The sequence below is a fragment of the Fukomys damarensis genome, unplaced genomic scaffold (assembly GCF_012274545.1).
Source record: "Fukomys damarensis isolate Sample0158 unplaced genomic scaffold, DMR_v1.0_HiC HiC_scaffold_16, whole genome shotgun sequence".
Classification (NCBI taxonomy): Eukaryota; Metazoa; Chordata; class Mammalia; order Rodentia; family Bathyergidae; genus Fukomys; species Fukomys damarensis.
The window spans coordinates 88,348,641-88,360,507 of record NW_022900928.1 but is presented as its reverse complement, the minus strand read 5'-3'; the positions used below and the strand labels follow the sequence as shown (position 1 = coordinate 88,360,507).

General features: G+C 56.2%; 2 protein-coding genes across 2 annotated transcripts; one reads left to right on the top strand and one right to left on the bottom strand.

Annotated features, from left to right (window-relative positions):
* Nucleotides 1-1,944: 1,944 nt before the first annotated feature.
* Nucleotides 1,945-6,127, top strand: Chpf2 (chondroitin polymerizing factor 2). The gene is made up of 4 exons (XM_010637541.3): nt 1,945-2,248; nt 2,775-3,339; nt 3,940-4,122; nt 4,669-6,127. The coding sequence occupies exons 1-4, from the start codon at nt 1,968-1,970 to the stop codon at nt 5,974-5,976; spliced, it is 2,337 nt and encodes a 778-aa protein (XP_010635843.2). The 5' UTR covers nt 1,945-1,967; the 3' UTR covers nt 5,977-6,127.
* A 12-nt stretch (nt 6,128-6,139) lies between these two features.
* Smarcd3 (SWI/SNF related, matrix associated, actin dependent regulator of chromatin, subfamily d, member 3) lies at nt 6,140-11,446 on the bottom strand. Its single transcript, XM_010637542.3, has 11 exons — nt 10,521-11,446; nt 9,684-9,806; nt 9,443-9,565; nt 9,157-9,252; nt 8,902-9,003; nt 8,553-8,714; nt 7,587-7,684; nt 7,314-7,449; nt 6,916-7,038; nt 6,694-6,795; nt 6,140-6,461 (listed from the first exon to the last, which is right to left on the bottom strand). The coding sequence occupies exons 1-11, from the start codon at nt 10,569-10,571 to the stop codon at nt 6,408-6,410; spliced, it is 1,170 nt and encodes a 389-aa protein (XP_010635844.1). The 5' UTR covers nt 10,572-11,446; the 3' UTR covers nt 6,140-6,407.
* Nucleotides 11,447-11,867: the final 421 nt, after the last annotated feature.

The window sequence follows — 11,867 nt, the reverse complement described above, 5'->3', positions numbered from 1 at the left end:
TTTTTTTTTTTTTTTTTTTTTTTTTTTTGAGACAGGGTCTCACTATGTAGTTCAATTCAGACTGCTCTGGAACTCACTGTGTAGCCCAGGGAGGTCTTGAACTCACAGCGATCCTCCTGCCTCAGCCTCCGCAATGCTGGGATTATAGGTGTGGGCCACCACACCAGCTACAGTTTGATTTCTGCTGACGGTTTATGTCTCCCTCAACTCTCAGCTGCCTGAGGGCAGGGCCATGCCCATCTCATCCACCTCTTATTTACCTAGGACAGTACTTACTAAGACACCTTACTGAACAAAAAACAGTTCTGAAGCAACCTAATGGGGTTGCAAAACCGTTGGGGAGAAGCGTTTTTTTTTTTTTTCCTTTTCTTTTTGTCCCGCGCAGATGCAACTGAGAGAAAGCTTGGGGCACCTCTTGTGCAGTTCGGTTTTGCCGGGATTGAAGTCTGTGGATACTGGCTCTTTTCTTGGGGCCAGGGAGGCGAGCAACCATAGAGAGGGCGTGGGCGGAGCGAGCGGCCGGATGCGGTCACCATAGAGACGGGTGACTGACAGGCAGCGGAAGAGGAAGCCTCTGGCAGCGCCGTGAGGTGGCAGCTGCATCCGCAGCGGAGCCGGATCCTCCATCAGCCCTGGGGTCTGTTCACCCTTCCGGGTCTCTGCCCTCCGCCGGGGTTCCTACGCACGCCTCCGGGCCCCCATGTCCCGCCGGAGACCCTGTCACCTTCCAACCGGCCTCCGCCGCCTCCAGCCCTGGTGCCAGGGCCCCCTCCCGTCGGGACCGGCCGCCTCGTCATCAGCTGCCTCGCCTCTGCCGAGTGGGCTGAGGACTCCGGCTCCGGCTCTTTTGCCGGCTTCGACCTCCCTCGCTCTTTCCCTTCCGCTCGCTGGCCCAGCGCTTCGCAGCAGCTGCACCCCGCCCCTCCGCTGTCTGTTTTGACTCGCTTGGCGCCTTCCTTCTGGGGCGGGCGCGGGCTGCGGCCGTCGAGACGTGGCCGGGCTTCGGTGCTGTCGGAAGGCAGCCGAGCTCCTGCTGGCCTTCGCAGAACCCCTGCGTTGCCTCCAGCTGCTGCTTGTCGCACGCACGGTTTGCTTTCCGTTTGTTTGGCTTGGTCCCCGGGGCCCAGGGAGAGCCAGGCAGCATTCGCTGGCATGCAGCGAGTGCCTGTAATTTGTACGCTGCCTGCCCTCATGAGGGTGGGCAGCAGAGCCTGGCAGCAGCTGGGATACTGAGACAAATGCCCTGCAAAATGGCTCCTTCCGTCACGGCGCTCCTCTGAGAGGCCGTCAGTGCTGAGTCACCGCATGTGCCCATCTCCTTGGTGTGGGCTGGCTGGTGTGCACCGTGCGTGGCTGCTCCTGAGAGGGAGGGGATCTTGCTGTAGCCATTGTGTGTCTTTGATGCATGAGAACAGGGTGGAAGGAGGCCCTGGCCCCTTGCCTTTTGATGGCCTGCAGTAGTTTGTCTTCAACAGCCTGAGTGGGGATGTCGCTGGGTGGTCTTCAGAAAAGAGAAACTGAGGCAGGTGCCTCTGGTTGGACAGTTGCTTTAATGTATCATGTGCTTTTCCCTAAGCCTTTCATCATCAGTTGCTGCCTTCTTTTGACTTAGGCTTAGTCTGCATGTGTGTGTTGTCCTATTTTGGGTTAGATTTGGGGGTACTGAGCTTTGCTCCTTCTTACTGGAAGGCACACTGTAATCTCAGGAGCGAATGAAACCATTTGCATGTGTGTACTCCTTGGGCTGAAGGGTGAATCTTGCACCTTGGTGATTGAAGACCAGGCAGATGGAATGTAGAGACTGCTTAGTTGATCTTCCAGGGGATGCTGGGCCTGAAAGTCCGCACACCTTGCTCTGTTGTTGACCTCGTCCACCCCGGGTTCCCTAGTTAAGACTGGAACCGTTCTGCTGGCCTGGCGTCCACTGACACATTCACCCTGGAAGCTGTGCCCACAAGAGTACCCACATGGTCAGGCCTGCCACCATGCGACTGAGCTCCCTGTTGGCACTGCTGCGGCCAGTGCTACCCCTAATCCTAGGACTGTCCCTTGGATGCAGCCTGAGCCTCCTGCGGGTTTCTTGGATCCAGGGTGAGGGAGAGGATCCCTGTGTAGAAGCTGTGGGGGACCCAGGAGGGCCACAGAATCCAGATTCAGGACACCGGCTGGACCAAAGTGATGAGGACTTCAAACCTCGGATTGTCCCTTACTACAGAGATCCCAACAAGCCTTACAAGAAGGTGCTCAGGTGAGGGGCATTGGTTTGCGTGGCTCACCAACATGACTCTTAGCTAGGGCTGTTGTTTCGGTCCTTGCTTCTGCTTCAGTGTTTGGTTCCTTGGAGCAGCAATTCCTTTTTTTTTTTTTTAAACAGAATCTTGCTATATATTCCAAGCTGGCCTTGAACTCACTGTATAGCCCAGGCTGGCCTTGAATACTGTGATCCTCCTGCTTCAGCCTCCCAAGTGCTGAGATTACAGGTGTGGACCACCACGTTGGGTGCAATTCTTTGTCTTTTCTCCATCTTGCTTTGTTCGATTTTTTTCTTCTCAGATTTAAGAAAGTCTCATCATTGATGTTAAATTGGTGTACCATTAACTACTCAGTGAATGCTTACTTTACTTGCTAATCCATATTGATAAGGAAGGAGGAGAGTCTTTCCCTTCTCCTCTGCTCCAACTCACTTGTTCCTAGGGAGTTGTATATGCTGGACAAGTTGGCACACATTCCCTGCAGACCAAGGAATTGACCCCTGCCTACTGGTCTCTCCACAGGACTCGGTACATCCAGACAGAGCTGGGCTCTCGCGAGAGATTGCTGGTGGCTGTTTTGACTTCCCGAGCCACGCTGTCTACTCTGGCTGTGGCTGTTAACCGCACAGTGGCCCACCACTTCCCTCGGTTACTCTACTTCACCGGGCAGCGAGGGGCCCGGGCTCCTGCAGGGATGCAGGTGGTGTCCCATGGGGATGAGCGGCCGGCCTGGCTCATGTCGGAGACCCTGCGCCACCTTCACACACACTTTGGGGCCGACTACGACTGGTTCTTCATTATGCAGGATGACACGTATGTGCAGGCTCCTCGCCTGGCTGCCCTTGCCGGCCACCTCAGCATCAACCAGGACCTATACCTGGGCCGGGCAGAGGAGTTCATCGGGGCAGGCGAGCAGGCCCGGTACTGCCATGGGGGCTTTGGCTACTTCTTGTCTCGGAGCCTCCTGCTTCGCCTGCGGCCACACCTGGATAGCTGCCGCGGGGACATTCTCAGTGCTCGTCCTGATGAGTGGCTTGGCCGTTGTCTTATCGACTCTCTGGGCATTGGCTGTGTTTCACAGCACCAGGTGACAGCTCTTTCAAGTCAGTCCCAGTCCCCACCAAGTTGACAGTGACTGAGTGAGTGCTCTCCAGGCTGCTTGCTGGAGGCCATCATTTTGTCCTCCCAGCTACTGGCCTAGCCCTTTGGCACTCACAACCTTGAGGCCATCAAAAGCACATCTGGTCAGGGACCCCTGGACAGGACAGAGGGGCCCAATTCACCATCCTCCTTCACATCTGCCTCCCTTCCCCAACACCTCCCCTCGCACATCACACTTGGGGACAATGTGGGCACGTCCTAGGGATGACTCCTTCACCGAGAACAAAGGTGATCACTTTCCAGCTCTCAGAGCAGCCTGTTGTGCTGTAGAAGGGTGGAAGGCCTGGAGGATTTTCTGGTTCATGGCTCTCATGCCGCTGAGGAATAGTGGGATTTGTTGTGGAGAAAGGGTATCCCTAGTGCCTACTTGATTCATCATTCCCAAAACAAGGCACCAGGAAGAGCCCTTCCTTCCACCCCTTCTGAAGCAGCAGCCATGACAGGTGTGACCCATGTGGATGGTTGAGGGTGCACTGGGACAGGCAGCCTTTGTATGTGTATTGATTGGTGTGATTGATCCCTCCAGGGGCAGCAGTATCGCTCCTTTGAACTGGCCAAGAATAGGGACCCTGAGAAGGAGGGGAGCTCAGCTTTCCTGCGTGCCTTCACCGTGCACCCTGTCTCCGAGGGCACCCTCATGTACCGGCTGCACAAACGCTTCAGTGCTCTGGAGCTGGAATGGGCTTACAGCGAAATAGAACAACTGCAGGTGAGCTGCAGAACAGCGGGCAGCCCTGGGGCTGTGGCTGGAGGGTAAGAGGGGGGCCCAAGGCATCCAGGCTTCAAAGGAGTGGGCAGCTGCGCAAGTGGGGGCTGGGCTGGACCCTTGCATGGCAGGGTGGATAGGGGCTGACAGTGCCTCTCCACCCAAGGAGGCAGAAACCCAGATGGCCCTGAACTTCTGGAACTCCTAAGAAAGCCCAAAGAGTAGAAGGGAGAGACTCGTGGGACTCTTTAGTGGTGGGGTACAGATAAGAAAGGGTCAGGTCATAAAGAGGATGTGCACCCTGGGCAGGAAGAGAAGGGTGGGGGAGCTCAATACTTCAAGATGACTTTTCCCATGTAGAGTGCATGTCCCTCCTCCTCATGGCAGTTATGTAAAGTGAGGATCATTCTTGTCCCCTCTGCAATTTATAGCAGGGGACAGGTGATTAGCAAGAAAGAGCTCACTGTCAGAATCTCTGAGGCCAGGCAGCTGGAGCTGGGTGGGATCCTAGCACTGGTACTCAAGTGAGGTGTGTTCCCTCCAACCCAGGCCCAGATCCGGAATTTGACGGTGCTGACCCCTGAGGGAGAGGCAGGCCTGAGCTGGCCCATTGGACTCCCGGCTCCCTTCACACCGCACTCTCGCTTTGAGGTGCTGGGCTGGGACTACTTCACTGAGCAGCACACCTTCTCCTGTGCAGATGGGGCTCCCAAGTGCCCTCTGCAGGGGGCCAACAGGGCAGATGTGGGTGATGCTGTAGAAACTGCTCTGGAGCAGCTCAATCGGCGCTATCAGCCTCGCCTGCGCTTCCAGAAGCAGCGGCTACTCAATGGTTACCGGCGCTTTGACCCAGCACGGGGCATGGAGTACACCTTGGACCTCCTGTTGGAAGCTGTCACTCAGCGGGGGCACCGGCGGGCCCTGGTTCGCAGGGTCAGTCTGCTGCGTCCACTGAGCCGTGTGGAAATCCTGCCGATGCCCTACGTCACTGAAGCCACCCGAGTGCAGCTGGTGCTGCCACTCCCAGTGGCTGAAGCTGCAGTGGCCCCAGCGTTCCTGGAGGCCTTTGCAGCCAGTGTGCTGGAGCCTCGAGAGCATGTGCTGCTCACCCTGTTGCTGGTCTATGGGCCCCAGGATGGTGGCCGTGGGGCCCCAGACCCATTTCTCGGGGTGAAGGCTGCAGCTGCAGAGTTGGAGCGGCGATATCCTGGGGCAAGGCTGGCCTGGCTCGCCGTGAGAGCAGAGGCCCCTTCCCAGGTGCGACTCATGGATGTGGTGTCCAAGAAGCATCCCGTGGACACCCTCTTCTTTCTCACCACTGTGTGGACCAGGCCTGGCCCCGAAGTCCTCAACCGCTGCCGCATGAATGCCATCTCTGGCTGGCAGGCTTTCTTCCCAGTCCATTTCCAAGAGTTCAACCCTGCCCTGTCACCACAGAGGTCACCCCCGGGCCCTCCAGGGGCTGGCCCTGACCCCCCATCCCCTCCTGGCTCGGACCCATCCCGGGGGGCCCCTGTTGGGGGCCGATTTGACCGGCAGGCATCGGCAGAGGGCTGTTTCTACAATGCTGACTATCTGGCGGCCCGCGCCCGGCTGGCTGGTGAACTGGCAGGCCAGGAAGAGGAGGAAGCCCTGGAGGGGCTGGAGGTGATGGATGTTTTCCTCCGGTTCTCAGGGCTCCACCTCTTTCGGGCCGTAGAGCCAGGGCTGGTGCAGAAGTTCTCCCTGCGGGACTGCAGCCCCCGGCTCAGTGAGGAACTCTACCACCGCTGCCGCCTCAGCAACCTGGAGGGGTTGGGGGGCCGTGCCCAGCTGGCCATGGCCCTGTTTGAGCAGGAGCAGGCTAACAGCACCTAGAACCCCATCCTGGGCCCCTAGAACCCTCCCTGAGGGTCCCTCGTCTGCCTCTGCCCCAGGAAGGTCAAGGCAAGGCGATGGACAGTGGAGGGCTTCTTGCTGTATTTTTTTAAATAAGAAAATGTTATTAAAAAAATGTTTTCTGGCAAAATGTTTATAGGTCTAGGAAGAAATGGGGAAGGAGAAGAATCTGAGGGAAGGGTGTGGGGAGTTTGCCCAGAGGGACCCACTTCCCCCTCCCCAGCTTCCTCCAACCTGGGTTTCCATTGACCACGCTGCTGCTGTCAGAAGAACAACCTTTAATCCAGTCCTCCCGCCCCCAAGGCGGCAAGAAGCCACAGCAAAGTGGCTGATCCCAGGGCACATCTGGCCAGTTCTCTGGGGCACCCCTGGCTGGTCCCCAGTCCATGGAAGTGCTCATTTGCAGGCTCCTAGGTGTTGCGCACAACCAGCGACTGCTCCAGCTCCTGCCTGCGCTGCTGGATCTTTAGAGGAAGTGTGGGCAGGGGCAGGGTTACAGTGTTCCTGGTGAGTGAGCAGAACATCCCACCCGCCCTGTGTCCCCTGCCCTGGACCAGTCTGGGAGCTGGAGGCCACAGTATAATGGCGTGGGTGTGGCAGAGGGCATCACTGTGGGGAGCAGCAAGGGCCACTGGTGGCGAGTGAGAAGGGCGATGTGGAGGAAAGGAAACCTCAAGGGCAAGGGGTGCTCCTGACCTTACAGTAGAAGTAGCGGCTCACGGCCTCCTGGGACCAGGGCTGGTGGTAGAACTCGGCCCGGCGCTCCTCTTCAGGGTTGCCGGCTACATCTGTCATTACCTGAGAGGGGGCACGGGGTCAGCACCAAGCCCTCGCCCTCACCTGCTGCTGGTGTACACCGTTTATGCTCTTCCCTATGTGCTTGTCTCCACTCCAGCGCTCCCCCAGTCTCCCGCTCACCTTGAGGTCCCGGCTTTGGGAGCGGAGCAGGTCTTGGACGTAGCCTTTGGGGTCTCTGGAGAAGCTTAGCATGAAGTCCCTCTGGATCTTGAGCTGATTTATGGACTCGATCGTCTCATGGATCTGCAGGTAGAGAGATGATTTCCACCTGATCACAGCAATGCACGCGGGGAGGTGGCAGGGTGGGTCGGGAGGGGAGGGTTTCCATGAAGGGTGGTCTCTGACCCTGCTTCCATCAAGTCCCAGATAAGGAAGGGTGGCAGAGATAAACTTGGGATTCTGTCAGCCACTGAAAGCACACGTCCTTTTCTCCTCCTAACACATGCTGTGATCTGTCCTAAGTGTGCAGTGTCCTCTCTGAGTTATTGTCCTGCTCCAGTTCTGGGCTCGGGCCCCACCTTACTGTCCAGAGCACTGATCTCCTGCTGGTTGGCTGTAGACAGGAGGAAGCTGCTCATCTGGCCCTTCAGTGGCTCTTCCACCTCCACGTCAATGTCGTAGCACGCTGTCTTCTTCTGGTCTGATGGGTCCACGCTGCCAGAAAAGTCAACCCTTTGATGGCCATATGTCCCCAAAGAGGCCCAGGGCCCCAGGGCTGGTGCACAGGAGAGAGGGAGGAAGGGAAGGGGAGGGAGGACTAGGCAGGCAGAAGCAAGCTGGGACCACCTCACCTGATGACATGGTTGATGACAATTGGGTCAGGGGGCAACAGCAGGGCTGTGAGGCGCTGGGGAATCTCAGAAAACTTCAGCCGGGGACAGTCAAAAATCTGAAGCAGGACAGTTGGGGAAAATCTCACTCCTCTGTGTGTAAAGAGATCATGGCTATAGTTCTAGGTCCTGCCATTCTGGAAAGGCCACTGGAAGCTGAGAGCAAGGTGGGTTCCTCAGTGCCCATAGGATGTAGGGTTGGCAGGATGGCAGACAAGGGCTTGGGCTAGGGCCCTGAGCTGCCTGCTGGGGCATGAGCCCTCCTTCCGTCCTACCATGCCACCTTGAGCAAGTCACCTAACACCCTTGGCCTCAGCATCTTCATCTCTGGGATGGGAACGTTAATAGTTCCTGTCTCACAGGGTGTCATGAGAATTCACTAAATCAATATACTTTCACAAAGTGCTCTCAACAGGGCCTGGCGATGTAGTAAGCCTCAATAAATATCACTTGCTTTTTCTGCTGAACTTTATCTACTGTGCTTGTTGTAAAACATATTCATAATATAACTCTACTTTGGGAGAATGTTGCCCTAGCACTTTCATAGCACTGTGATTTTCTTAACTGCCCAGGGGACAGGTGTTGTTACCTCCACACTTCAAAGATAAGGAGCAAGGAACAAATAGCAGAGTTAACTTACCTAAAGTCAAGAACTGGTCTAGAACCCAGGGACCCTAACTCCAGGTACCAAGAACATGACATTCCAGGATGTCATTGGCTTTGTAGGCTTCCAGATCATCCTAATTTGGGGAGCCTAAATAGAGGGCTATGGCATGGAGCTAATCTATACAAGACCTGGCCAAGACTCCTACCCCTCTAGGCCCACAACTGTGGCTGTAGCCATTTCTGCTCTTACAGATAAGTAGGGAGAAGCAGTGTTACCTTTGAAGAGGTGCTCCCCTGATCCCTGGGTTCAGGAGAAGTTACCTGTTGGAAATACTTGTCCCCGTTGATGTACTCTTTGTCATGGGAGTCCTGTAGCCTGTTGGTCTTCACATACTGCCACAGGGCCTGCACAATAGCTGAGCGGCTCTGTGTGTGCAACCCCAGCAGCCGGGCCAGGCGGGGGTCCAGTTTGAACTGGGGAGGCTGGGAAAAGGTGAGCAGAAAATTAGACCAAAGAGAAGAATGGGAAAAGCTCAAGGCCAGGCATCTTGGGGCAGAGGCCATGGTGATTTGGTTCCTTGGAAACAGCTTTTGTAGGAGGAGCAGGGAGGAGATGGGGCCCCTTGGGAAGTGCCTGGTTTGGCATCTGGGAGTGGGGACAGGCACACACCTGGTAGTCCAGCATGAGGAGCAGTGTGCAGCGCACACTCAGGTCCCCCGGCCTCTTCACCTGGAACCCATCCGTCTCCTGGGTTGTAGGTGTTCGGTGCCACTGTCCAGGGAGAAGGGCTGGGTCACCTGCAGGCCCATCTGGCTCAGTGGGGCCAAGGGATTTAGCATGGTCCCTGATCCAAATCTGTGCAGGTTCTCTTGGGCTTTGGGCCTTCAGGAGAGTGGATTCAAGGGCAGAAGGGGTCTTTCCTACCTCAACAAGATGGTTGTCAGGACCGTACAGGTCTTTGTCCAGCTCAATGACCAAACTCTTGAAGAAGGAAGAGAACTTCCGCTTCTGCTTGCTGGGCTGTAGGAGAGAACAGGGGACCATGGTGCAGGATGGGCTGAGCTGGCAGCAGGCAGGTGGCACACTGTGGAGCAGCCTTCTGTACCCAGACTCACCCCAGGCCCACCCACCAGGCCAGGGAGACTCCCCGATTCTTCCTGCTGCCCATACCCACCCCAGGACACCTGGAGAGACCTGGGCCAGGACGTACATCATCCAGGAGCTTCCCCTCCACCCGCAGCTCCCAGGAGGCAATGCTGCCATCAGAGTCCTCTGCATCGGGCTTCGCAGGGTTAAAAGTATTGGAGATATAAAGACGCAGCTTCCGCTTTTGCTGTAGAAATAAAGAGTGTAGTATAGGGCAGAGGCTCTGTGCCTCCAACCCAGGGGCCACCCTGCTTCCCCGTCTTGATCACCAGCTTAGAGCCCTCTTCCTGTCCACTCTTAGGCACCTTCATAGGCCTCTTCAGGGCCTCCTGGATGTCCACCCGCTTCCGCATGATGGTTTGATCAAGTTTCCTTTCAAATGCTAGGAGGTCCATGTAAGCCTGGGACTCGGGAACCAGCTCCCGAATCTGGAGGAGGAGCAAGACAGGAGTGGGGTCTGAGCCAACCTTGTGATGTGGAACAGGAGCCTGCTGTGCAATCCCAGGGCACAAAAAGTGTGGAAGGAAGAAGTGCCGATGGGGCTTCACCCTAGGACCCCACGATGTAACCTTGACAGTGGGGCCTCTGTGTGTTCAGATAAAAACTGCTTCTTCCCCTAGGGAGATCCATGTAGCTCAACACCAGGCTGAGGATCTGTGCAGCCTAGTAAGTGCTAGCACTTAACCTCATCTTGTCACTTCCCCTGTCACCTGGCCACCCTTGGGTCTCTGCAAAGAGCTGAGGGGCTCTGGAGCTCCCAGTACAGAGGATGTGATTGTTTGCCTCTGTCCTGGCACCTCACCACCCCCACACCTGGTGCCTGAACCACGCCACCCCACACCCAACTCAGCCTGGGTCCCTTTACGCTGCCCATCGGGACGTGTGGCCACCTTCTGTTCCCTTACTCCACCTGGCAGCCTCTTTTCTCTTCTTTGTCCCATGCCTTTATGTCTGCCAACTGCTGGCGTTCAACCCCCTGGACCTCAGGCGCCTCCTTCCCTCTGCCCCATCCTGTTCTCTGGCCTGAGGAGCCTCACTTCTTAATGAGCTTTTTAAACAAAAAGTGAAAGTGGTGGGCTGCTAAAGGCTCCTGGGGGAGGGAGGAGCCACAGAGGGTGGGGGCTGCAGTGAAAGGCACTCACCCTTTGAGGGAGGATTTTGTCAGCCATCTTCCTCCTCTTGGCACTGTACATTTTTTAAAGAAAAAACCAGGTTACCATGGTGACAGATCTGGGAGTAACGAGGCCACCTGCTAAATTATCCCGACATCTCTGCCTGCCTGGCTGGGGTTCCCATAGCCCACTTGTCTGCCCGCCCGCCCGCCTGAGTGGTGTGTTGAGCTGGCGTGCCATTGTCCCCTCTTAGGAAGTGGGATGATCAGTGCATCCTCTAGCCTGCCCCCCTTCCACATCAAAACATCCTCAGGGCCAGAGAAATTCAGGCTTAGGGTGGACTGGAGGTAGGGGAGGTGTGGGAGGGAAGCTGGGGAATGGGGAGGACAGAGAGCAGGGAGGACCTGTCCTTCCTGCAAAGCAGGGGTGCGTGTCCCTGGGGTCGACTCTCCCCATCCCTGGAGCAGGAGGGAAGGCATGAAGTTGTGAGACTTGCATCCCTTCCACCCTTGGGACTGGAAAGGACCACTGAGGAGCAGGGGGCACTCGTGCCCTATGACTACCTGCCAATGGGCAAGGGACGCACACCAGACAGACCCAGAGACAGCAGGGATGTTCTCCTGTGTAGGTGTGACTTGAGGTGGGGGCCACACTAGGTGGGCTTGGGTTGGGCAACAGCTAGGAGTTGGACTTCTGACCCACTGCTTCTGACTCCCAAAAGCAACATCCTTGGCGGATCCAGTGGCTGGCTCTACACTGCCCCCGTGTGGTGGTTGCACTCACTGCCCCCCTCACCACAGAATCCACGGGAAGGCTGGGCAAGCAACTCTTTAAAGGTCATCACTTTAAACAAAGTATCTATGTGAAATTCCCCGTTGATACAAGATAAATTATAGAATTATTTGATACACAAAATGACGATTCACTGCAAAATAATTCATCATGGGATTCCTACAAATGCTGAATTTTCCTTGTATAAAAAAAATTCAGTAATGAAGTAAAATTGATATTGCACCTTTTATAGGAATCCATCTGTTGTGCAAAAGGAAACATGTGTGTTTGACTAAATACTGGTGCCCAGGGGGGCATGATTTCTGCCAAGAGCCAGCAGGGCTTTTGGGGTGCCACCAACTGCCAAGAAAAGGAAATGGACTGGCCCTGGTGACCTGGACACAGATTTGGTGCAGAGGACCTCGCCCGTTGAGTGCCTGAGAGTCACCTGCACAAGACTGGGCAGAGGCCACCACCCACAGAGGAGTCCCCAGGCTCCACCCCCATGGCCCGAGATTCCCACGGAGAAGGTCTGGCTGGAGTGGTCTTTGAGACCCTGCTAGGGACTTGCAGGAAGGTTCAGTGGGGAACCACACTTTGGGAAAC

Bases quoted from the DNA above. Each gene is read 5' to 3' on its own strand.
- Chpf2 (XM_010637541.3), top strand. From the start codon at position 1,968: ATGGTCAGGCCTGCCACCATGCGACTGAGCTCCCTGTTGGCACTGCTG. The intron at 2,249-2,774 runs GTGAGGGGCATT...GTCTCTCCACAG, and splicing joins CCTTACAAGAAGGTGCTCAG to GACTCGGTACATCCAGACAG. The intron at 3,340-3,939 runs GTGACAGCTCTT...TGATCCCTCCAG, and splicing joins GCTGTGTTTCACAGCACCAG to GGGCAGCAGTATCGCTCCTT.
- Smarcd3 (XM_010637542.3), bottom strand. From the start codon at position 10,571: ATGTACAGTGCCAAGAGGAGGAAGATGGCTGACAAAATCCTCCCTCAA. The intron at 7,450-7,586 runs GTGAGGTGGTCC...CTTTTCTGGCAG, and splicing joins GTCATCAACCATGTCATCAG to CGTGGACCCATCAGACCAGA. The intron at 6,462-6,693 runs GTCAGGAGCACC...CTTCCTCTAAAG, and splicing joins GCCGCTACTTCTACTGTAAG to ATCCAGCAGCGCAGGCAGGA.